Genomic DNA, 25,016 nt, shown 5'->3' with positions numbered 1-25,016 from the left:
CCTCCTCCTGAGCCATCCAACCTGAGGCCTGCCCCGTGGGAATGGGGTGTCCAAGATAAACAAAACCGAGGACGTGAGCGATAAGAACGCCCAGTACAAAAGCATGAGTATACAAGCCTATATGAAATGCACATGCTATGATATGATACCAGGGTAGTCAAGAAACGGGAGTCACAAAAGATCTCAATATGCTCAGTCTAGAGGCGCCAAGTGGATAGTGCCGCGCGGTACTCCTCTGGGTCACTGCATCCACTACAAGATCAGACGTGGACCTAAAATGTCCCGGATCACCGAAGCCCTCCGGACCCGTCGGCCACTGTGTACTCTCGGTGTCCATGCGTCCACAAGACAGGGCTGAGCGGCCCCACAAGATATAGCTTATCTCGAAAGAGATACATCTCAACAATAAAGGCTATCTCGAAAGAGATACGGCTCAAGATGAAATGTAACATGCAGCAATAAGCGTGACATAATAGCATGCATCATATGACATATATCAATGCAACAAATAATCATGCAACACATATAAGAATGTATACTCGACCAGGATATCTCGGATAGTACTTTCGTACCTCTAGTAAAGCAATCCTAGTCCACAGGAAATCCTATCAATCGGGTCTAGTCCGTCGTCAGCCCTGACAATATTGAGCTCCCTGACTGACCTTCTCGGACCGTCGGCTATGCCCGGCTGCTCAGTCCCGGGATGCTCTTCCCTTCCCGGGATGCTCTTCCCTTCCCGGGCTGCTCTTCCCTTTCTGGCTGCTCTTCCCTTCCCGGGCTAATCTTCCCTTCCTGGCTGCTCTTCCCTTCCCGGGCTGATCTTCCCTTCCCGGCTGCTCTTCCCTTTCTGGGCTGCTCTTCCCTTCCCGGGCTGATCTTCCCTTCCCGGGCTGATCTTCCCTTTCTGGGCTGCTCTAGATAGCTAAAACTTGCATTTACACACACAGTACCCCCTCCACAATGAGAAATCCCATGGCCTATTTATAGACCTCAGTCTGCATGAACGTGTCAACCAAATCCCATGCATCCGGACATCTGTCGCTAGGCAGCATGCACAAAGACACCTCACCTTACATGCATGAACGTGTCAACCAAATCCCATGCATCCGGACATCTGTCGCTAGGCAGCATGCACAAAGACACCTCACCTTACATGCATGAACGTGTCCAACAATTACCATGCACTTGACACCTGCCCGGCAGGCGTGTCAACCAAATACTATTCCCGGGCTGCTCTTCCCTTCCCGGGCTGTTCTTCCCTTCCCGGGCTGCTCTGCCCTTCCCGGGCTGATCTTCCCTTCTCGGGCTGTTCTTCCCTTCCCGGGCTGCTCTTCCCTTTCTGGCTATACCTCGGCTTACTCACACAAACTCTAAAGCCAAATTACACATGATTTACTTAATTAAAGATACTTAATCATGTTTATTTAAATAAATAGGATTCGGGCTACTAGATATACTATAAAATATTACAATAGAACTCTTTTCATCTTGTCTGTGGTTTTTACCCTAATAGTTTTTAGGGGTTTTTCACGTAAATCTAGGTATCCAATTTATTCTTCATTTTCATATTTATTATATCAAGTTGTCGCACGTGAGACGAACATGTTGAAGTGTGCTGCTGTATAAACACTCCCATGGAAAAAAGACAAAATGTAAGGCCCTGGGTCTGCCACTTACACAAAACATGCAATAAAATAAAAAGAAATAAATTAACACTGAATTTGAAAATATAGAATATCACGGTGACAAATAAGCCAAAATAAAGAATCAAGATTGCAAATTTTCCCCAGTTCTTTTTAAAAAACAATAAAGTTTCCCATTTTAATTTAATATATTTAAAGATATACTGAGACTGTAAGTTGAACGAGGAATAAATGCTCATCTTTAATACTGTAATCTAGAATATTAAAAATGATAAACGTGCTCAAAACGATTAGGAATATATCATCAAAAGCCATTATGAATAGCTTAATTTAAACATTACTTCATTTGCATCATACACTAAAAAACTTAGATCTCCTCCATAATCTACTCAATCGACTATGTATCCCATACTTATGACACTACCATAAGTGATTCAACGTCACAAAATATATACTCTTGAATATATTTGACACTTTTCAAACTATTGTTGGCGACTCCATGTCACAAAATAACTCGAAAAAACTTATGTTCGACATTTTTAAATTTGATACCCGAGTATGTACTCGACATGTTTAAAACAATGGTCGGCGACTCTACGTCTCAAAAATAACTTCAAGAAAGTCATGCACGGAAATTTTAAATTTGAGACCCTATCATATATTTGACACTTTTAAAATTAGCATTGGTGACTCCATGTCACAAAATAACTCGAAAAACTCGTGTCTCGAAATTTAATTTAGATAGTCGATCGACTCTATATATCTGGGACTTCTAAAACTATCAGTGGCGACTCTACGCAAGAAAATAACTCGAAAATATTTGTGAACCATTTTAAATTTTATACTCTATTATATATTATACACATTTAAAACCATCATTCGCGACTCCACGTTACAAAATTATGCAAATGAAACTTGTTCTGGAAAATTTTAAATATGACACTCTGGACACTTTTAAGCTATCTTTGGAGACACCACGTCGCATAATTACATGAAAAAACCCGTGTCCGATAATTTTAAAATAGACACTCAACTAGTTATTCAATATTTTAAAATTATCGTTGGTGACTTGACGTCCCAAAGTTACCCGAAATAACTTGTTCCCGACCATTTTAAATTCACAAAAACTCATATGAGATCATCTCATGATTTGCGACACGGATCTTCGACGTAACTCGATCAATGAAAATTCATTATTTTTTATAAAAAAATTTTACTTTTCACAGTAAATATTAACTGGTCGATTCGTCTAATATGAGATATACTCTTTTAAATTAGACACTCCACTGTATATTCAATACTTTGAAAACTATAGTTGGTGACTCAACGTTGTCACAATAACTCATCGAAACTCGTGTCCGACCAAACTCATGTCCGAGCGATTTTAAACTAGAGTCCACTATATTTTTTCAACTTATAAATATAAAAAAATGTCACCGACAACTGCAGTCATATTTGCAAATATAGAATTTTCCTATTTTTTTTTTTTTTTTTTGCAAATTTGTAAAATTATTGTTTATAAGCATTTGTAAACACTACCTCCATATCACAAAACAACTCGAAAAAGAAATCTAGCTTGTGGCAAACACATAATATCGTTAGAAGAAAAAACATTTTGACGAATTTTTTTGATGGAAATTTTGAATTTTCAGTAAAAATTTGGGAGATATTAAAGAACATTCTTCGAATTTCAAGAAAGTTTTGGACATCGAAAGTTGAATCAGTTAGTTTAAAATAGAAATTCCTATTAATTAAACTTCAAAGAAAACTCAGAAGAATGAATGTAGAAAACCAGTCCCAAAATTTTATTATAAAGGATACAATATTTCCATAGTAGGTCAAATCCAATTAACCGAAAACCGCAAACAAGAAATAAACCGAATTAAAATTCAGAAGCACCAAAATTGTCAAGGGATCGGATTCCCACATGGCCACCTTCTTCTCCGGTCGAACGGATCACCAAAACCTCGGGTCCACTGTTCGGAACCGCCGTGATCCCCAGCCTGCCGTTGTCCCTCATCTTCACCAGGCTGAATCTTGGCCGTCCGTTCTCGCACAAGCTCGTCAGAAACGGCGGAAAAACCCTGCACTGCTTCGTTTCCTCTCTTGATCTCCGCACAGGCGATGATTCGGCCGCCAACTGAACCGGATCGGTTAACGAACAATGGATGTCATTCTCAGTCAAACTCTCGAACCCGATACATTCGGTGCATGTCGCGAACCGATTGTAGTTGCTGCCGCCAGTCATGCCAACCGACTGATGATATTTGCGCGGAGGTTTCGAAAGAAGTGGTAAACTAGTAAGACCACACAGGCATGCTAAAAATTAATGTCCATGAATTCTTGAACCAACACCTGTAAACCCTAATTCCTCCTTAATTGCATTTGCTATGCTTTCTTGGCATGAATGCATCAAATATAGTTACGGATCGAGTGAAGGAGTGGTTGAGTAAAAGACAAAGAAATTCATCAGCATTGGCTAGAGGAAGAAGAAAACAAAGATATCCTTCAATATTAATCTCTCATTTTCTGCATGCATCTAATTAAATCACCGCAATAAAACCAGAATTATTTTGTATATAAATAATAATGCTCTTAGCATAAAAAGTAATAATTTTTCATGGATAACCCAAATAATATATCCGTCTCACAAATATGATCCGTGATACAGTATCACACAAGTTTTTGTCAATATTTTATGTAAAAATTAATATATAAGAGTTAAATTATTAATGATTAGTAAATTAAATCTTTGTAACGAATAGGTTTAGAACGGTTAAGAGCAAACGACTAATTTGACGACCGCAAATATTTTGATAAGATGCATTTTCTCCGACATTTGGAGAATTCAAAGATTGTAATTAAAAAGAACAACTGTGTGAGAACTTGAAATTCCAGCAGCTAGCAAATTTCAGCATAAGCTAAAAATTCCAGCAGAAGCTAATATTTCAGAAGCCAGCAGAAGCTAATATTTCAGAAGCTGGTATTTTTCCAACAGATTGGAATCCAGCAGCAGACAACAAATAAAATCCAGCAGCAACAGCAGCACGAAATTCCAGCAGACAGTTACTGATTCAGCTTGAACTTGTAATTGAAGCATTTAACTCGAAATAAAGATTGTTAATGTCAGATTATGGCCTTTAATTGGGAGGCTAACAGTCAGAATTTCACCTATAAATATCACTCTCAAACACCTGAATTGGTTTACCAAAACCTTGAGTTATCATCTGAAATTAGAGCTAAGAGAGTGCATTTTCGAAGCTGTAAAGTCCAGTAGCGAGGCAAGCAGATTTCAGTAGACTTCAACCGAAACTCTAGCAATTTACGGTAAGTGGGCTTATATGTAAATATCTTGAAATGCGTTTAATAATTCTGTTTTAAAGTTCAGTTTCTGTATGTCTGATTTCTGATTTTGAAGCACTGAAACTCCCTAGTGAACTAATGGTAGGAATATATATTCTGAACATTTCTGAATTCTGATTCTGATTCTGATTCTGGCCTCACCCCTTAGAGGAGAGAACATATAGGGGACTGATATCAGTTTAGCCATGAAATTCACTAACGTGCTCAATGCTTACTAACTCTGAATTCTGTTCTTTAATTTCTGAGTTCTGATTACTGTTCTGAAAACAAGAGTTCTCTGTATATTATCGTATTACTGTTTCTGTTGAAAACGATTTCGAAACTGGGAGTTATTCCCGCCCCCGCTTACTGAGTGGCAATCATATCACTCACCCACCAAACCCATCTCAGATAAAAATGAGGAAGAGTTGATAGAAGAAGAGGAGCAACGTCAGTTTTGGGGCTGGTGATGAAGACCGTTGTTATCAGTTCTTATTTATGTTTATTTCGCTGCATTTGTTAAGACGATGTTGTAACTGGTTTTACATTTCCGCTGTAAAACATTATTATTGAGTTGTATCAGACAATGAATATTCAGTATTATGAATAAAAGACTGGGTTTTCTGAAATTCTGTACTTCTGAGGCTTGTTGTTTTCGAATGTAAATTTGAGAGCAACGCCGATGTCAACCAACCCCCGTTCCGGGGCGTGACAAATTGAAAATTTCATCAATCGCGAAAAATATGAATATATAATGAAATGAATAGAAAAAGTAAAGTTGGAAGTAGTAAAAGAAATGGCAAATGATGGACTTATTCTATTTCTTTAAATTCTGTTAGACGTTTGATAATTCCGAACCGATTCTCATATATATATCTATCTATCTTTTACATAAATAAAGTTATTTCATCAAGCCATAAATCATTATTATTCACCACTTATCAAGAGATCGACAAGATTCCAATTGGAAATGAAGCCTAGTTTTGAATCTCACTTTTAAGAAAGACACTAACTTTGACGGATAGTATTCTAATGTATCAAAATTTGGTATTAGCGCAATAAGTTTTGATATTTTGTGTATTTGATTCAATTTTTCCCAGAATTTGCAACTATGGACGAAAATACAGTTTTGATATATCACACACTTATGTGAAAACCGATGTTGTGTCACTCACTTATTGGATGTGATGAAATATAATTTTTTTTAGTTTCAATAGATGAATGACACCTCATCAGTACTCACATAAATGTGCACATTGTGTGTAACATATATATATATATATATATATATATATATATATATATATATATATTTATTAAAGTTGATGACATGATAATAACACCTAGGAAGGACATCAAAATTTTTTTCCAATTTTACCCATATATGATACTAATATTACACTTTTGTTTTTTGTTTTTTTAAAATTCAACACACACTTTTATTTTTATTTTTTTATTTCAACAATTCAAATATCAATTTAGTCCCTTTATAATCTGTCAAATTTCACTTTAATCTATCGATAATGATAAAACAACTGTACACATAATTGCTTGTGCAGATTAACTAGTATATATGTATATGTGTCTTTGGAAAAACATTTTTGGATTAAAGTTTCCGTATCCATAGGGATAGGTTGACAAAATAGTATGTTCGAATCCAACATGAAGCCCAATACAATTTCTATGGGCTTCGATGATTCTACCCGGCCCAGTTAACCGCTAGTGCACACTGCCCAGCTCGAACGTTTTATTATCATTTAAATTTTTCCCGTTTGTTCCCAGATTTTAACAAAATATATATTGTCAGATTTGTATTATATGTTTGACCGGATGTTCGCCAACAAATCCGCATTGAATTCTTCGAGGCACGAGGGAATTTCGATTGTCGGTTGGAATTTCCCTTTTCTTGAATGCTTTTGACGAGCTTATTGAAATTTTTCATGATTTTTTTTCCTTCTATCAACGTTTTTCAAATTTTTGGTTTGTTGATGACAAGGGCTTTCTGTATCTTGAAATAAAATTTCCCATGTCATAATCTTTCGAACTGTAATGAGATTGGATGGTAGAAAGATCTGACAATGACAAGAATTCTCTGCGGGTTTGTGTTGCCTCTGCTTCTTTTGACAGGTATGTGATTCGTGCTTTCTTGTCTATATTTTGATTATAAAACGAAAAAACTGTATATGAATTATGTGAAAATGGAATATAGGTGTCCGTTGGAAGAATGACGCATTAACCTTTCATAAACTTATCTCTCGAACGTCTTGTTTTAATCCAATTCAATAATGTTTTATAAGTCCTATTTCTATGGGTGCTAGAGAATTGAAAGAAATATATGTCTGTAGTTATGTATTTTGGATTTTGGGTTTTCTACGGGTTTTGGATTTTCCATCAGGCTAGTTTTCCAGTATTCTTGTTTCTTGATCTTGTTCTTCTGTCTAAGAGGTATGCTATTTTGCCGCTAGGTTCCTGAATTGGAGTTTGATTTCCTTCATTCATTTGGTGACTTCTGTGGTTTTACAGTTCAATATTCCCAAAAGAGGTAAACATTTTATTTTGAATATCAATCTGATTTAGTATTCTTTGCCATGTCATTCTTGTGAGACTAAGGCATGCATCGACTTTGTTTAGTTGTACCCCCTATCATTATTTGTAGTATGATTGTATGTTCTGCAGCGAATGTTCAATAATATTAGTCTTAAGTTGCCCCCTCTTTTCACAAATATTAACCTAATTGATGTTTTGTTTCTGCTGCTCTTTTTTATGAAATCATGCAGGATTCAGATTCAAGGGAAGGGTTTTATGCTTTTGGTTTGATCTTATGTACTCAGTTCTTGTCATTGTTCTGCAAGTCATTTTCCTCATTTTATGGGCTATTCCGAATTGGCAATAGGGCAGCACAGATGCTTGGTGGATAAAACTTTTTGGATTTGTAAGAATTTATATATATATGGGTTAATGGCAATGGGTTGCCGACCCTACCCGATCCGATCCCAACAATTCAAATTAGTAATTTGAATTTATTGGAGGGAGTGGTTATTGTCTAATAACCTCCCTAATCTTCCTACATGGTAGATGAGATAATGATAATTATTCAATACAAGAAAAAAGGGTTGTGACTTGTCTTTCAAAGACAGCAAACAAATATCACAATTGTTTATGCATTTGGATTGTGAAAATTTGATTCCTTTCCATCGGACCATCCAAGAGCATTGTTATCTCCGGAACAAAGGTTAGTAAATCAACTACAAAGATCCAAAATCAAAGTACGAATTTATTCGATGATCATATACGATATTCGAGTAAAATTTCTGTCATTGGTATCAGAGCATGTGTATATTTAAAAAGTGGAATACTTATAATCCTATGTTTCATATTTATGAAAAGGATGGGTCCAATAAATATGAAAATGATGGATCACATGATCACATGAAATAAATATAGAGGGACAATACCCATAAATATGGTTCACCGTTTTTTCTTCCTTCTTAAAAATTCGAAGGAATTGAAATATATTGTATTGGGATTTTTTGTATGGCTATACTTGATCTATAATGAGAATTTTATGTGTGTGTGTATATATATATATATATATATATTTGCCAATAATATTGAGTACGAGATATTGTTATGATATATGAATTTTTTTTTATCTTGAACATTAAATATTAAGGTTGAATTTTGTGTCCAATCTAATATTTTCTCTCTTCTTAAATATATGACAAGAATTAAACATACTCTTAGTATCCTCCGGGGAGCAGCTAAAGTTCAAAGAGCTTTGGAACGAATAGCAAAGTTTCACATGTTTAAGCATTATAAAATGAATCTCACACACACCTTGCCTCAACATATTAAAGTTGGGATAACAAACGTTTATATCTTATGCATTTTGGATCATCATTTCGAACATGATGTAATAGTTGGACTATTAAGAGATTCTCTAACTGGACGTTGGAAGAGCTTAATCAATGATATACTTAACCAAAGGGGATCAATGATCTACCTTGATGAGTTGAAGTCATCATTGATTAAGAGATGAGAGAAAGAGGTTGAACCTGAGATGGAGATGACATTATCTTTACATATAAATTCTGGAGTGCGTTTTTTGAAGTTCGCTCCATCAGATAGGCTCTCGAAGGGAATGACCAAAATGATAACCCACATGTGCAATAAAAGAAAATTAGTTTTTTCCTTTGGAAGATGACATGTTATTATGTATGTTCATTTCAATGTTTTTATATGAATATGTTATGTGACATATGTAATATAGTGTGTGATTTTTTTTATGTTTAAGTAGAAGCATGTATTGTAAACTTTGATGTTAGTTTATTACAATAAATATTTGTCTACATAATTTTATTTGGAGTTTATTGAGATATTTTAAATTGATTGGGGTTTTTTTTAGGTTGAAGATTGAGTATTTCTCACCTAAAATCAATTGAAATTTTATTTGTTATTTTGAAATTAAATTTATGATGATTCAATATTAAGATTATAAATGATGATTGAGAATCTAGTGAACTTTCGAGTTTATGCCTTATGTTTAATCATTAAAGATGTAAAAGAGAAGTGTATATTTAATGAGTATAACGTGTGTTATCACCTGTTAAATAAGCAGACCATGACATCAAAATCTGTCATTGCTGATCTCAACAAATGTGACAAACTGAATGGTGACAACTATGATAATGGGCGCCATAAGATTGGTTATGTGTTTGATGAGCAAGATGCCTTAGAAGGTATAAACCAGATCATACAGAATCCTGGTGTGGGTAACACTCCTTAGTAGAGGAGAGATCAAGAAGCTTACCAGGCATGTAAAAAGAAAGATTCCACTGCTCGTGCTATATTAGTTAGCATAGTGATTGATGATCTTATCCATAATGTTAGCAGCATCTCGCTGCTTATGACATTTGGGTGTACCTGACGGAGAAATGTGGAGGTACTACTGTCATTCGTTTTGACGCAATTGACCATCAAGTTTGAAACTTACAAGAAACAAGCTGACCACAACATCAAACAACATTTGAGAATTACTTCAAACATGATACGTGAATTGACTTCAGCTGGTCATATCCTTTCTGATGAGCAATATGTTCAAGCTTCGATCCGATCTCTTTCTGAAAAATGGGAGCATCTGAAAGTCAATTTGACTCACAATGATAGCATTAAGACTTTCTTTGATGCTGCTCGCCATGTTGAACTTGAGGATGAGCGGCTTGGTGCTGCTAAGTCCATGACAAGTGCTTTTGTGGTTGAATCCAGTTCCAAGAAAGCTTTGGGCTTTAAACGCTTTAAGAACTGGAAGAAAAACAGGAAAGAGAAAAATGTTGTGGAAGGGTCCAAGAAGAACAACTTCAAGCCAAACCAAAAGAATAAGCGTAAGAGGTTTGGGAAAAAGAAAGATAAAAGCAAAATAAAGTGCTACAATTGCCAAGCATTTGATCATTTCGCTCTTGATTGCTCTGAGCCTAAAAAAATGGCACTTAATATCGCTTTTGTGAGTACTATATGTGTCTCTAGTACTTGTTTTATTAACTTAACTGAATCTTATCCCGTGTAGATTGTAGACTTAGGAGCAACAGACCATGTAACTAGAGATTGTGAAGCGTTTGTAGATTTTCGTCGAGTTCCTTGCGGCGCAAGATGGATATATGTAGGAAATAATGCTAAAGTTGAAGTCAAAGGCATTAGTACTTGCAAACTAGAGTTGCATGATAGCCGAACTCTTATCTTACATGATGTCCTATATGCACCAGAGATTCGACGAAATCTAGTATCTGTTGTTCTCTAGGATTAGGATTCAGTTTGAACTTTAGTAGTAATCTTGTTCGTATCTACTATGGTAATATGTATTATGGTTGTGGATATCTTAGGAAATGTTTTATCGTGTTGGATTGTGACAGACAAATGTTTAACTATTATGTTGATTGTTGTGTTTCGTTAAAAGTTTGTTCATCTACTAATGCAAATGTGGATGCTTACAATAGGCATACTAGACTAGGTCACATTGGGAAAGACAAGATGGACTGACTAATCAAAGCAGAACTTTTAGGTTCTCTTTCTAAACTTGGTTTGTTATATTGTGAACACTCTCTTACTAGTAATATGACACGAAAACCATTTGGAAAAGCAATTAAGGCAGAATTTCCATTGCAATTGATTCATTGAGACATATGTGGTCCAATGAATGTGAAGGCTAGACATCGAGCTTCTCACTTCATTACATTTATAGATGATTTCACTTGTTATGGTCATGTCTATTTGATTTCATATAAATCTGAAGCATTGGAATGTTTTAGACGTTATGCAAATGAAGTAGAAAATCAAATGGATAAGACAATAAAGGCCTTGAGAACTGACATAGGTTGTTTGATGTTGTGATCAGCTTGTTTCTTGTAAGTGTCAAACTTGATGGTCAATTGCCTCAGACGAGTGACAGTAGTACCTCTATATTTCTCCCTCAGGTACACCCAAATGTCATGAGCAGTGAGATGCTGCTAACATTCTTGGATGAGATCATCAATCACTGAACTAACCTGTATAGCACGAGCAGTGAAATCTTTCTTTTTCCATGCCTGGTAAGCTTCTTGATCTCTCCTCTGCTAAGCAGTGTTACCCACACCAGGATCTTACATGATCTGGTTGATACCCTCTAAGACATCTTGCTCATCGAGCACATACCCAATCTTATGGCGCCGAGTATCATAATTGTCACCATTCAGTTTGTCATCTTGTTGAGATCAGTAATGATAGATTTTGATGCAATGATCTGTTTATTTTAGAGGTGATAATACATGTTAATTCTCATTAAATGTACACTTCTCTTTTGTATTTTAAATTAACATCTATAATGATTAAACATAAGGCAAAGACTCGAAAAGTCACCAGGTTCTCAATCATCATCTACAATCGTAATGTTGCATCATCATAAATTTAATTTCAAACTAACAAATAAAATTTCAATTGATGTTAGGTGAGAAAATACTCAATCTTCCAACCTAAAAAAACTCCCACTCGATTTGAAATATCTCAATAAATTCCAATGAAATTATGTAGACAAAATTTTTTGTAATAAACTAACATCAAAGTTTACAATACATGCTTCTATTTAAACATAAAAAAGTCACATATTATATTACATATATCACATAACATATTCATATAAAAACATCGAAATCAACATACATAATAACATGTCATCTTTCTAAGGGTAAAACTAATTTCTTTTTATTGCACATGTGTGTTATCATTTTGGTCATTCCTTTCGAGAGCCTATCTGATAGAGCGAACTTCAAAAGACGAACTCCAGAATTTATCTGTAAAGATAATGTCTTCTCCATCTCAAGTTCAACCTCTTTCTCCCATCTCTTAATCAATGATGACTTCAACTCATCAAGGTAGATCATTGATCCCTTTTGGTTAAGTATATCATCGATTATGCTCTTCCAACGTCCAGTTAGAGAATCTCTTAATAGTCCAACTATTATATCATGTTCAAAATGATGATCCAAATACATAAAATATAAACGTTTGCTATCCCAAACTTTAATATATTGAGGCAAGGTGTGCGTGAGATTCATTTTATAATGCTTAAACATGTGAAACTTTGCTATTCGTTCCAGAGCTCTTTGAACTTTGCTGTTCCCCGGAGAATACCAAGAGTATGTTTAATTCTTGCCATATCTTTAAGATAAGAGAAAATATTAGATTAGACACAAAAGTCAACCTTCATATTTAATATTCAAGATGAAAAATTTCCATATATCATAACAATATCTCATTCTTAATATTATTGGCACACACACACACATATATATTTATATATATATGTAGTAAAACACATAAAAATCTAATTATAGATCAAGTATAGCCACACAAAAAATTTCAATACAATGTATTTCAATTCCTTCGGAATTTTAAGAAGGAAGAAAAAAAAGGGACATGGATATATGTAGGAAATAATGCTAAAGTTGAAGTCAAAGGCATCAGCACTTGCAAACTAGAGTTCCATGATGGCCGAACTCTTATCTTACATGATGTCTTCTATGCACCAGAGATTCGACGAAATCTAGTATCTGTTGTTGTTAGGACTAGGATTCAGTTTGAACATTTGTAGTAATCTTGTTCGTATCTACTATGGTAATATGTATTATGGTTCCATCTTAGGAATGATTTTATCGTGTTGGATTGTGACAGATAAATGTTAACTATTATGTTGATCGTTGTATTCGTTAAATGTTTCTTCATCTAGTAACGCAAATGTGAATGCTTACACTTGGCATGCTAGACTAGGTCACATTGAGAAAGACATGATGGATCGACTAATCAAAGCAGAACTTTTAAGTTCTCTGTTTAAACTTCATTTGTTGGATTGTGAACACTGTCTTGCTGGTAAAATGACACGAAAACCATTTGAAAAAACAATTAAGCCAGAATTTCCATTGCAATTGATTCATTCAGACATATGTGATCCAATAAATGTGAAGCCTAGACATGGAGCTTCTCACTTCATACATTTATAGATGATTTCACTCGTTATGGTCGTCATGTCGATTTGATTTCATATAAATCTGAAGCATGGGAATGTTTTAGACATTACGCAAATGAAGTAGAAAATCAAATGGATAAGACAATAAAGACCTTGAGAACTGACAGAGGCTGTGAACATATGTCTAATCAATTCAAGGATCTATGTAATAAAAAAGGTATAATTAGATGATTGATCATTCCTTACACACCTCAGCAAAATAATGTTGCTGAAAGAAGGAATAGAGCATTGTTAGACATGACAAGGTCCATGATGGCGCAAGCTAATTTGCCTATTTCTTTTTGGGGAGATACTTTATTAACTACGGCCTATATTCTAAACAAGATGCCTTCAAAGTCAGTTCTTTCCATGCCATATGACTTATGGACTGATAGAAAACCAAACCTAAGTAACCTTATACCTTGGGGATCAGCTGCATATATTTATGACTCTACAAGTAAATATGGAAAGTTGAGTCCTCGAGGAAAGAAATGTATTTTTGTTAGATACTTTGAACATTCTAAGGGTTACGTGTTCATTGGTTAACAAGACGATGGAAGCATTATTGAGATTGAATCAAGAAATGTAAAATTTCTGGAGAATGAATTTTGTGAAATAAAATGGTATTAACCCTTATTTGATTTGTCCAATTCAAAAAATGAGTTGTTGCCAAATTAATCATCAAAAGCTCAAGTAAATGAGTTATTGTTTGATTCCAACTAGAGAAATCCTTATAACAATGATTCATTTGATCCGAGTGAGATTAATTCCAATGGGAAGAATCATGATCACAATGGTTCATGTGATCCTAGTGAGAACAATCCTGATCATTTTGATTCATCTGATCACCAAGTTCGAAAGAGTAATAGGAAATGTATGCCCAAACGTCACTATGAGATTGAAGGGCATGCTTATGTCATATCTTTAGTAGATAATGAAGAGCCTAAGAACATAGATGAGGCTCTATCTTGTCTTTCAAAGGACAAAAGAATGAATGCAATGGAAGAATAAATGGATTCAATGAAATCAAACCAAGTTTGAAAACTAGTTGAACTTCCAAAGGGACGTAAAACTATTGGGAACAAATGGGTTCTCAAAATTAAGTGAAAGTCTGATGGAACTATAGAGAGGTGTAAGGCTCGATTAGTGGCAAAAGGTTACACTCAGCAAGAGGGTATTAATTACGAAGAAACCTTTTCACCAATAGTAAGATTTACTTTTATTCGTTTATTATTGGCCATAGTTGCCAATTTGGATTTAGAATTATATCAGATGGATGTTAAGACAGTTTTCCTTAAGTTCTGTTTTCCTCAATGGAGAACTTGAGGAAGAAATCTACATGGAACAACAAGTAGGTTTCGTTGTTAAAGGTCAAGAAAATAAAGTTTTTAAATTAAATAGATCAATTTATGGCCTTAAGGAGTCTTCTAGACAATGATATTTGAGATATCACGGAGCAAAAGTGGTTGTCCTCAAATTTTGAAATGAAGGATATGGGTGAGGCAGATTACATTCTAGGTGTTAAAATTCACATAGATCGTTCTAAAAAACTTCTTGCACCGTCTCAAGAATCATACATTAAAAAGATTATAGAACAATTTAGAATGTCTAATTGCAAACCCATCGATACTCAGGTGGCCAAAGGTGAAAGCTTCAGTCGTGAAATGTGTCCAAACACTTCTGAGAATCCATGAGATGTCTAAAGTATCAAATTCTAGTGCAGTTGGGAGTTTGATGTATGCAATGATGTGTACACGTCTCGATATTTGTTATGCCGTGGGTCTGGTCAGCAGATATCAATCTAATCCAGGAAGAAGACACTGAAGTGCAGTTAAAAGGATTCTAAGATACCTAGAAGGCACTGCAGATTACTTCTTTTGTTATCAAGGAAAAGATTTAACACTGAAAGGATAGACAGATGCTGATTGGGGTGGTGATTTAGATGAGCGTAAATCAATTTATGGTTATGCTTTCTTGCTAAATAATGGATGCATATCTTGGAGAAGCAAGAAACAAACTTGTGTATCACTATCCACAATGGAAGCAGAATTTGTGGCGTGTGCTTTTGAAGTGCAAGAAAGTGTTTGGTTGAAGAGATTACTATGTCATTTGGGTATCGTAAGCAGTCCAGTGGGAGCTTTAACGATTTATTGTGACAGTCAATCAACAATTGCTTACAAAAAAGACCCCAAATACCATGGAAAAACCAAACATATTGACACGAAGTACAACTTTATCAGAGATATAGTTGAAAAGAAAGAAGTGATTTTGAAATAAATTCTTACACACATGATGGTGGCTGATCCGTTTACTAAGCCAATACCAAGAGACATATTTTTAGATCATATTATAGATCTCTTGTACTACGTAGGATATGATTGTAACTAAACACATGTATTTAAGACATTATGCTCATTATTATAATGATGTTTTCGTTATGTGTAATGTGTACACTTTATGAATTACTAATCTGGAAATTGAAAATATGTTTGACACTCACACGAGCAATCACCTCTGGTGCTGAGAAGCATGCAGAGATGAGACAATATTGGTTTTGTTAATATTGGTTTTGTTGAGAACAAATCAATACATATTCATTTTTTATTGTAATTGGAATGGATTTTCCCATAATCCATTTAACTTATCTTATAGTCAGATTAGAGTTTTTTTTTTTGTGTTGGAGGATAAACAAAGTGAAAACTCAAGTTAAGTGTTGAGACACACTTAAACTAAGATCTGTACAGTGTAAAAAATAATTTTGACGTATGCTTCCAAAGAGGAAGAAACACATTTTAGCACATGTTTCATACAGCGTGTGCTAGAGTGACCATTTGGATAATGATTAGTTGAGTCCCAGATCATTGTGTGAGTTCCATTGGTTTATATATAAACATAATATTATACCCTTAAGACTTTCAACAGTCTCTTTAATTTTATTTTAGTGATGCTACTTTAGCATGATACCAATAGCTATGGATGATTCGGTAATCCGGTACATGTATAAGAAAGCTGCTAAGATAAAGATTCTAGTGGGAAAGGAAGATTTAGTTTTGACACTTATTTTGTATTCACGAGTCGGCTAATTATGTTTAACTTAGTTGGTAGAACATAATTGTGAATACATACATATATAAATAGTTTTGAATCAAGTATGCTCTTAATTTTGGGATAAAAGATACGTTGTTTAGTGTAATAAAATAAATATGAGGTATAACGAGTAAAATGTCCTCATAAATATGTTTTGAATTGAGCTGCTATATATCCTTAACTGGTGTATATCTCTTAGCTCTTATTTAATATGCTCGCTGGTCACACGATCTATTTGCTTGTATGAAATTGGTGATATATGATTGTGATAATCTAGATAAGATGTCTAGCCCTAATGTGCGAGCGAGAGATGTAAGAATTTATATATATGGGTTAATGGTAATGGGTCGCCCATGAGGGGTTAACCCGACCCGACACAATCCGATCCGATCCCAACAATTCAAATTAGTAATTTAAATTTATTGGAGGGAGTGGTTATTATCTAATAACCTCCCTAATCTTCCTACATCATAGATGAGATAATGATCATTATTCAATACAAGAAAAGAGGGCCGTGACTTGTCTTTCAAAGACAACAACCAAATATCACAATTGTTTATGCATTTGGATTGTGAAAATTTGATTTCTTTTTATTCGTGATCGATATCGGACCATCCAAGAACATTGTTACATCTGGAACAAAGGTTAGTAAATCAATTACAAATATCCTAAATCAAAGTATGAATTTATTCGATAATCGTATATGATATTCGAGTTAGATTTCCGTTAGGATTTATGAAGTAGGATATGCTTATTTTGCTTTTTAATATCTTGAGTTCCAATATTGAATGCGCTGCATGTGATAGTTTTGCTTTCTGATTTATCATCATAGAAAGATATTGCACGGATAACTATTTATCATGTTAATGGCTTTTAGGTTTCAATCTTGGAGAACTCTGACAGTAATTTATTTTCTGATTGTGGAATTACTGGTGGGACTTGTTGCTTTTATTGAGATTCACATGAACAAATTTAGCTTGGTAGCATCTCCATTGTCATGCTGTGGTTATCTTTCATTAGTTATTGAACATATAGGTTTGTAAAATGTTACCATTACCTTGGGTAATTTTAACTATTTATTAATTATAAAAAATAAGTGTTGCTTATCTTTACTTATGAATTCAATTTTAAAGGCTAGCTTGCATGCGTTGAGATGGAAATGTAAGTCATCAGAGGAGACACGTCAATCTAAAGTTCTCACAATTTACAAATAATATTTCATCATTATGTTGAGAAAATGGTGTTTTTTATATTTATTTCAGGGTGTGTGAAAGAGGATTTAGATGAAAATTGAAAAATAAAAACACCTTTGGAATTAATTGTCTAGGATATATGCAAAAGAAGCTCTCTCTCTCTCTCTCTCTCTCTCTCAACACAAACACACTCTCTCCAGACAAGAATTCGAAATTGACTTGATATTTTTCACCAATGTACAATGATGAGTCTGGTACTGGGGCATATTAATTCAACTCATGCCTAGATTATGGGAAGTCAATTTTACTTTTTCAGCTCCCTGACAATGATTTCTCTAAAAAATTAGTTTTTACATTTTACTATTGTATTTGCAGCAATCACAGTTTCAATATATATTTTTTCCTCTCTGCGAGAAATATTAGATTCTATATGTTCCCAGAGATTTGGGTCATATTTGACAGTTTATTTTGTTCCAAAACAAAGGTTATCGTCTTAGGCTCGTTTCCTGCTTAGCAGTGCCTGCTGTGCAGTCGGTTGCAGGGATTTGCAATCCTTCCTGGATTTCTTTACCCATTGTCCTTTGCAGCTGTGTTGGACTCATTGAATGGTCTCTAATGAGCCACTTTGTAGGCCTTTTCAGGTAATTCTTCCTTTGCTGTGTTGTTAGTTTTGTTATCTTTCCGTGAGCATATCTGCCAGAGTGCTCAAAAAGTAGTTTTATAACACATTTATAATTATCTTGGCCACAGGCTCTTTCGTGCTTTGCCTTTTTTGTACGAATTGCGATTGCACGGCAATATTACTGGCTGAAGGTGAGTTCTTTGAGTTTCGTGTCACAGTTGCTCTAAGTACTTGTATTAAATTGAGTACGTGAATCTTTGACAAATTTATTGAGTGTATTCATTTGTTTGGCGAATCATTTTCTATGCACAAGATCGGGATTGCTTTAAAAGGCGATGTTTTTTGCGTTTTCAGTTGGAAGACATAAATTCAAACTTGTACCTTGTAAAGTGCGATAATGTTCTGAACATAGCTAAAGCACAAACAAGGAGAAGCAAACCAAAATGACTAAGATTTGGTATGGCCTATGTCTGTTCTTCATATTAATATGCGTTATTCCGGCCCCCATGCTGGTATGTAGCTCGTGGCTCAACTCCTCAAAAGAGTATATGTTCTCTTCTTTTTGAAAAGATAGTGATGTGAATCATAGTAAAAAAACATTTTATTTGGTGATTGTTGTAGCATTTATTTTCTTTTAGTGCTTGTTTTGTTCAATGGTATCTGAGCATTGGTATTACTCATTGATTTTATAAATTCAATTGCTTGCTGAGAATCTCCTGAAAGTATCATGTTCTAAAACTTGCAATTGTTAGAAATCACTCAACCATCAGCCATAGTCAAGTGTTGTATTGGAACATGACGATCCTGCAAAAGCTTACTGAAAAGATACATTTTTTATGAAATCAAACATGACAAGGAATATATCAAAGATTATTATTTCCAATGGAAGCTGATTGTTCTCTTACAGATATACTGTAATGGTAACCCGACAAACATAGCAAATCCTATAAATTATGTAAGTTTTCAGTTGGATATCAAGACAGTCAGTGGAAGGTTGACTTTGTACCAGACAACTCTTTGTGAGAAACTTTCATGGGATGATTTCAATGTAAATGTTGATGTGGATCCTGAAGGATATATGAGCTCATACAATGTTAATGACATCCAAGTCGTTTGTTGTCAAGCTGATTCAAGTACTATGTGGCTTGTCCCTGATGGGGTTCAGAATCAGTTTATCCGTTCTCTTAAGCAGTTTATCGTTCTCTTAACAGCGGTAGCATGGATATAAAATTTTCTTGGGTTCTTACAAGGGACCGGCCAAAAGGAAAGGAAACTGTGAAATTTGAAAGAAGCGTTGATCCATCAGATCTTCCCAAACGATCAGAAGTTGGGAGGTTTTTAGGGTTTATATTATTTATCCAAGATATTTTCAGGTTACCGGGTCTGGAGAAGTTGGACCTTTTGAGCAAGAGGTATACTTTTGAGCCCTCCCTCACTCCATTCCCTTTTCACACACACACACACACACACACACAATCTCACCTATTGGCGTTATGATGGTAAAGAAAAGATGGAGTCAAATAAAGTAAATTTCTAAACTACTTATAGTTTTGAAATCTGCTAATTTTTTCAAACGACTTTCACAGTGATTTAGTTTGAACGGTTTTATAACCTAATAATGTTCCATGATAAGTCTTCATATGTCAAGTTTTTTATTCATGGAAAGACACCATCAATATAAAAGAAAATTTTGGCAATAGCTTGAAGGCTCCTCCAAGTCCTTGGTTGATTATAGGATCACTAGAGCGAAATGCACAAGAGTGATGCATCACAGATACAAATTGGTGGGAGAGGGGAATGTAGGACTTTGTTGGCATTATTTGCGTAGCACTTCAACATCCCTTATGTAGAGGGCTTTATTTTGCTTGGATACCGGAGGCATGTGACTGTGGAGCCAGAGATGGAAAAGCAAGATTAGTTGCCCATCAAAGGAATAAATCTCCAACTTCTACGTTTGATTTTTCTAAAATTAAAGATTATCCTCTTAATATACATTAAGTTCTCGTGATCAAATAATTCTTATTTTCCTGAAGGGCATTGTAAAATGTGACCAGTCTATATAGCTTGAGGGAAAATTATCAAATTTATCCTATAAATTGTCATGTTTTGTATTTTCATCCCCCTTATTTACATTTCTCATCATTATGATTCAAAAACAGGAAAATAGAAAATAATTATTTAATGCTAACAGTTGTTCTCGTGAAACTAATTTCCATAAATATATTATCATGCCAATTATAGAAGCCAATATGTAAGAAAAGTTGGAAAAATGATGCAACTAAATCTTTAAACTAAAATCTTTCTTTGTATGATTCCATTAACATGATACAAGCAGCTAACAAACGATGTAAGCAGAGCAACCAAACATATATATGGAGAGAATGATCGCATGCATAGATTCCCAAGTATCATCTCCTCCCTCTCGATAGCCTCTCCTTACGATTTCATCATTTCTAAACCTTCTCTTGCCACCCTTCCAATGGCTGCAAATTTTTTTCTTCTAATTTTCCAATTAACCGCGGTAGGATGATCTTCTGGACCTTCTCTCCGTTGCTTGGATGCCTCCTGATTCTCCTCCTCTTCCGCCATCCCACCACCCTAAAAGTCCAGGTATCCCTCCGGCATTTAGGGAAGCCCCTGCCTTTCACAATGGAGAAACCTACTCTTCCTCCTCCATTTCTGAGGTGGGCATTATACACCATCAATGTTAATATAGCCAAGACCCTTGATTCAAACTATCTCTGAGGCATAATGGAGGTTGTTCTTTCTATTCTCTAACATTCGATATGCCCGGAAAATGTTGTTTTCCATTTGTTTTGGGTGAGGAACGAACTCTGAGTTTTATCCAGCATCAACTCCATCTTCCCTTATCTCAACTTCAAAGTTTTACCATTTTGAAACCAAAAGAGTACGTGGGTTAATTTCGAAGTCTATTCGGCATGCTTTAGACCAGCCTCTAAACTATGCAAGAACCTATCTAGCGGACATATTGCTATGGGAAGTTAAGAAGGTAAATCTATCTCGATTTCGATCTTGTGATGGTAGATGAAGTTTCCAAGCTTTGGGGCGTGGATTTGAAGGGTGAAGTCCTGGCTGCACATGAATACTTCCCTGCCAACTTGGTGAATTACTTCACTGAGGTTTTCTTGTCAAACCATGAGTTATCAAGCACGTTTGAGGGCCGAAATCCATGCTATTTCAACATGGGGGGTGATGACTGATGATTGTGGATGTAGAGAAATGGAGAGTGCTGGGAAACTATACACAGAAAGTTGAGGGTGTGCAGAAATAGAAGAGGATTCATCGCTTAGGTTCTTTGCCTCCTTTCTTGCTGGTTTTGGTGGGAAATATCGAGCCGGTTGATCATCGATGGAATCGGCTAAAGGCGGTGATGATATTGACGGGAAATGCAAGAGATTGCTGACCGGTCCGATTAGTTTGCCTCGTTGGAGTGTAAAGGGGAAGCCATGGTTGATGCTTAATTCAAGAAAACATACAATGTTGATAATTTGTGGGGTCTATGATCTTTATCGCTCGCCTAAGCATTTGTCTGAAAAGTGAAGATTGCCCGATTCGTATCATAGAATTTTGAAACAATATTGATATTTGGTGGGATTGACTGAAATTTGAGATAACTAAATGAAATCGTAACAAAAACGAAAAAATTTCATGAGATTTGACTTATAAGAACAAAATAGTTTTTTTTCTTCAAAACTAATCAAATATATTATTTTATCAAAAAACAATATCTTTAATTCACATCATTTTACCGTAAAATCGAAAAAATAATTTTGAAATTATTTAAAAATATGTATATATTTTAAAAATTGTGTAAATTCTTTCTTTTTCTTATAATCTTTGAAAAAAGACAGGAGCCATTGTTTATTTTTTGTAATTTTCATTTGTTTTTGGTCGGTTGCCCTTGAGGGAGAAAAGGAGACAACATTTGAATTTAAAATTAAGATATGTGATGTCGATCTAATATCGACTTAATATGGTGTATTAAAATATAGAGTATTATTATATGTGTCGCATATATTTAACCCAAATTTAAACGTTATCTTATATAAAATTTGAAGTTGTCTGATCAAAATATGATATCAAATTATTTATTTATTCTTTTGCCATTGCTAAATTCATTAAACATTTAGAAATAAATGTAATTTTGTGTGAGACAGTCTCATGAATTTATATTTGTGATACGGATTAATTAGTTCATATTTACAAAAATAATATTTTTGATTTAAAAAATAATAATTTTTTATAGATCAAGTCGAATTAGATGTTCATTTCATAAAATTGATATTCGAAACAATCTCATAAAAATTTTGTGTGAAATTCAACATAGAAAACAAAATTTATTGCATCATTTGAAGGAAGGAAAGACTTGAAATAGGTAGACAACCAAAGACCAATCCTCCTCTCTCATTGTCTGTCGAGTAGGTTTTTTGTGAGACGATTTCACGAATCTTTATCTATGAGACGGACCAAACCTATCGATATTCATAATAAAATGTTATTATTTTTTCATGGATAACCCAAATAAAATATTTGCCTCACAAAATACAATCCGTGAAACTGTATCACAAGTTTTGTCTTATATTTTTGTTGTCATCGAAGTGGTGTGGGACTGTAAAACTTGTAATCCATGAATTTCTTCAAATCCGTATTATCAGACAATCCGGTGTCTCTCAAACCTGATCAAGATCATCCGAACCCGAATCCAGGAACTGATGATACTTCTGGTGGCTGGAGTTTCGGGGGCTTGATCAAGAACTTCGAGGCTCGATCTGAATAATTGCTCGAGACTTATCGCAGAGATCTCAAGGAATTTGGTCCTGGTCTCAGAAATGAAACCGATAATCTCCGTGAAATTGCAAGCCGAGCTGTGAAGGGACTACCAGCTTCTCTTGAAGCTGGCGCCTCTGCCGCTGATGGCTCGCTGGAGTCTGTCAGCTGATGAAGTAATAAAATCAACGGGCGAGATTGTTCCAAAAGAAAGTATAGATTTTGCATCGGATGGGGAATCTGAAGCGCTAGATACAAAGCAGAGCTTGGATTCGGGGGGTCGTTACAACTGGTTTGAATCACAGCTGAGTCTGATCCAGAATGATTCGAATACCTTTTGCCAAGAACCAGATGGTGCGGACGAGTACAATGAGTGCAAGTTAAGGTTTGACTTGGGGAATAAGAAGGGCGAAATCGATAAATTAATAATAGGGGGTAATGGAGCTTTGGAGGGTGTATACAAAAAGGTGGTCGTTCCTGGCAAAGTTCGGAGCCGTGATTCAAAATTACACGGGATAGTTCTGTCTCATATTGTATTTAATAAAATAAATAATTAACTAAAAATTTTAAAAAATGTAAACATTAACTTCGTGAAAACATAAAATAAAAATATTTAATATTTATTACTTTAAAAAACATGGAGCTGAAACACTTCTGATGTTGTGCTCTTCGATTCTTCTTAAAATAAAACTCATTAATTAATATACCGTTATCATTTTTTTCAATCAAATCTCGCTCGATGTAGATTACTATAGAATCTTCGAAGAACTTTGCTTTCATCTTGTTACGAAGAGATGTTTTAACAAGTTTCATTGCTGAAAATGCTCGTTCTGTTATTGTTGTAGAAACGAGGAGAGTTAAAACAAAATGAATCAACTTGTCAATTAAATAAATATATCAGATTCGATAAATAAGTAAACGATGTAGATAAAAATGTATAAATTACTTGTCAATCAAATCGTATGTTCTTGACTTATTTGTCTCGATTAATCTTCGACATAATTCAGAAATAGTTGATAATTTCTGAAATCTTTCATGGCCTGTAACATCAAGTTTATAGTGATCCAATTGCAATCTCAAGTTATGCAAATCTTGTGAATCGAAACCAAGATAATAGAATTTCTAAGTAAGTCTATAGATATGATCAACATTAAGAAGCTTAAAGTTTTCTTAAGGTTTCAAAGCACAACTAAATTTAAGAAGTTCAACTGCCTCATCCTTGAATCTATTATTAAGTTATTCAACTTGAAAATCTATTGCAGCTGTAAATACATTAAATCGATAGTGGTGCTCAACTGTGATTAAATCATTTTATTGACAAGAATGACATGTACCAGATTTATAACGAGCTTCCATGTGAGGTATCTCAATGTCAGACTCGACACAAACTTCTTTCACATAACTAAATAGGAGATCAAATCATTCTTTTCTCAAAGTACGAAGCAAAGTTTTAGTCGTTGAAACATAATCCATTGCCCTTAAAATATTTAGAGATTTATTTTTCAATGCTCGACAAAGCAGATTTGTTATCCTCATTATCTTATGCATCGAGTGTAATATGAATATGAAATCAAAAAACTTCATTGCAATCAATGCACCACTAGCTTCACCACGAATGGAATTAGAAACTCCATCATTCACCATATTTTCTCACACAGTAATCACGGAGCTATACTTATCAATCATGCTACAAAGTGAGTCGAAATTAGAACTGCAACGAGTCTTTCTAGGTCGTAATAAATTTCCAATTTAATTACATCCTCTACCTGTATCACGTTGACTAGTAGCTACCTTATGCGCAACTTGAATTC

General features: G+C 34.7%; 1 protein-coding gene, 1 long non-coding RNA gene and 2 pseudogenes across 9 annotated transcripts; 3 read left to right on the top strand and 1 right to left on the bottom strand.

Moving 5' to 3' along the window:
* The first annotated feature begins 6,781 nt into the window (after nucleotides 1–6,781).
* On the top strand, nucleotides 6,782–20,440 carry LOC140823319 (piezo-type mechanosensitive ion channel homolog). Of its 8 annotated transcripts, none has more exons than XR_012116183.1 (6): nucleotides 6,782–7,112; nucleotides 7,451–7,527; nucleotides 7,763–8,217; nucleotides 18,280–18,436; nucleotides 18,546–18,608; nucleotides 18,772–19,129. XR_012116183.1 is itself a non-coding variant. In XM_073184600.1 (6 exons), the coding sequence occupies exons 2-5, from the start codon at nucleotides 7,045–7,047 to the stop codon at nucleotides 18,604–18,606; spliced, it is 363 nt and encodes a 120-aa protein (XP_073040701.1). In that variant the 5' UTR covers nucleotides 6,782–6,873; nucleotides 6,982–7,044; the 3' UTR covers nucleotides 18,607–18,608; nucleotides 18,772–19,129. The 8 variants fall into 8 exon arrangements, 3 of the variants coding, with proteins under 3 accessions (XP_073040701.1, XP_073040699.1, XP_073040698.1); XR_012116182.1 differs by having other exon boundaries at nucleotides 7,431–7,527; XM_073184600.1 differs by lacking the exon at nucleotides 7,763–8,217 and having other exon boundaries at nucleotides 6,782–6,873; nucleotides 6,982–7,112.
* On the bottom strand, nucleotides 8,325–11,710 carry LOC140823320 (uncharacterized). Its single transcript, XR_012116186.1, has 2 exons — nucleotides 11,611–11,710; nucleotides 8,325–11,574 (listed from the first exon to the last, which is right to left on the bottom strand). It is a non-coding gene; the product is annotated as an uncharacterized lncRNA (long non-coding RNA).
* Nucleotides 20,441–20,459: 19 nt separating the features above from the next.
* LOC140823318 (probable galacturonosyltransferase-like 4) lies at nucleotides 20,460–22,030 on the top strand (annotated as a pseudogene).
* A 990-nt stretch (nucleotides 22,031–23,020) lies between these two features.
* LOC140823316 (uncharacterized) lies at nucleotides 23,021–23,773 on the top strand (annotated as a pseudogene).
* Nucleotides 23,774–25,016: the final 1,243 nt, after the last annotated feature.

Source organism: Primulina eburnea, chromosome 2 (genome assembly GCF_022965805.1).
Source record: "Primulina eburnea isolate SZY01 chromosome 2, ASM2296580v1, whole genome shotgun sequence".
In the NCBI taxonomy this organism is placed as follows: Eukaryota; Viridiplantae; Streptophyta; class Magnoliopsida; order Lamiales; family Gesneriaceae; genus Primulina; species Primulina eburnea.
This window is presented reverse-complemented; position numbering and strand designations above follow the sequence as displayed.

Excerpts from the sequence above, each read along its gene's own strand:
- LOC140823319 (XM_073184597.1), top strand. The coding sequence starts at position 17,463 with ATGTTAATGGCTTTTAGGTTTCAATCTTGGAGAACTCTGACAGTAATT. Across the intron at positions 17,638-18,279 it reads ATTAGTTATTGAACATATAG|GTTATCGTCTTAGGCTCGTT; the intron begins GTTTGTAAAATG and ends TCCAAAACAAAG. Across the intron at positions 18,437-18,545 it reads CACTTTGTAGGCCTTTTCAG|GCTCTTTCGTGCTTTGCCTT; the intron begins GTAATTCTTCCT and ends TCTTGGCCACAG.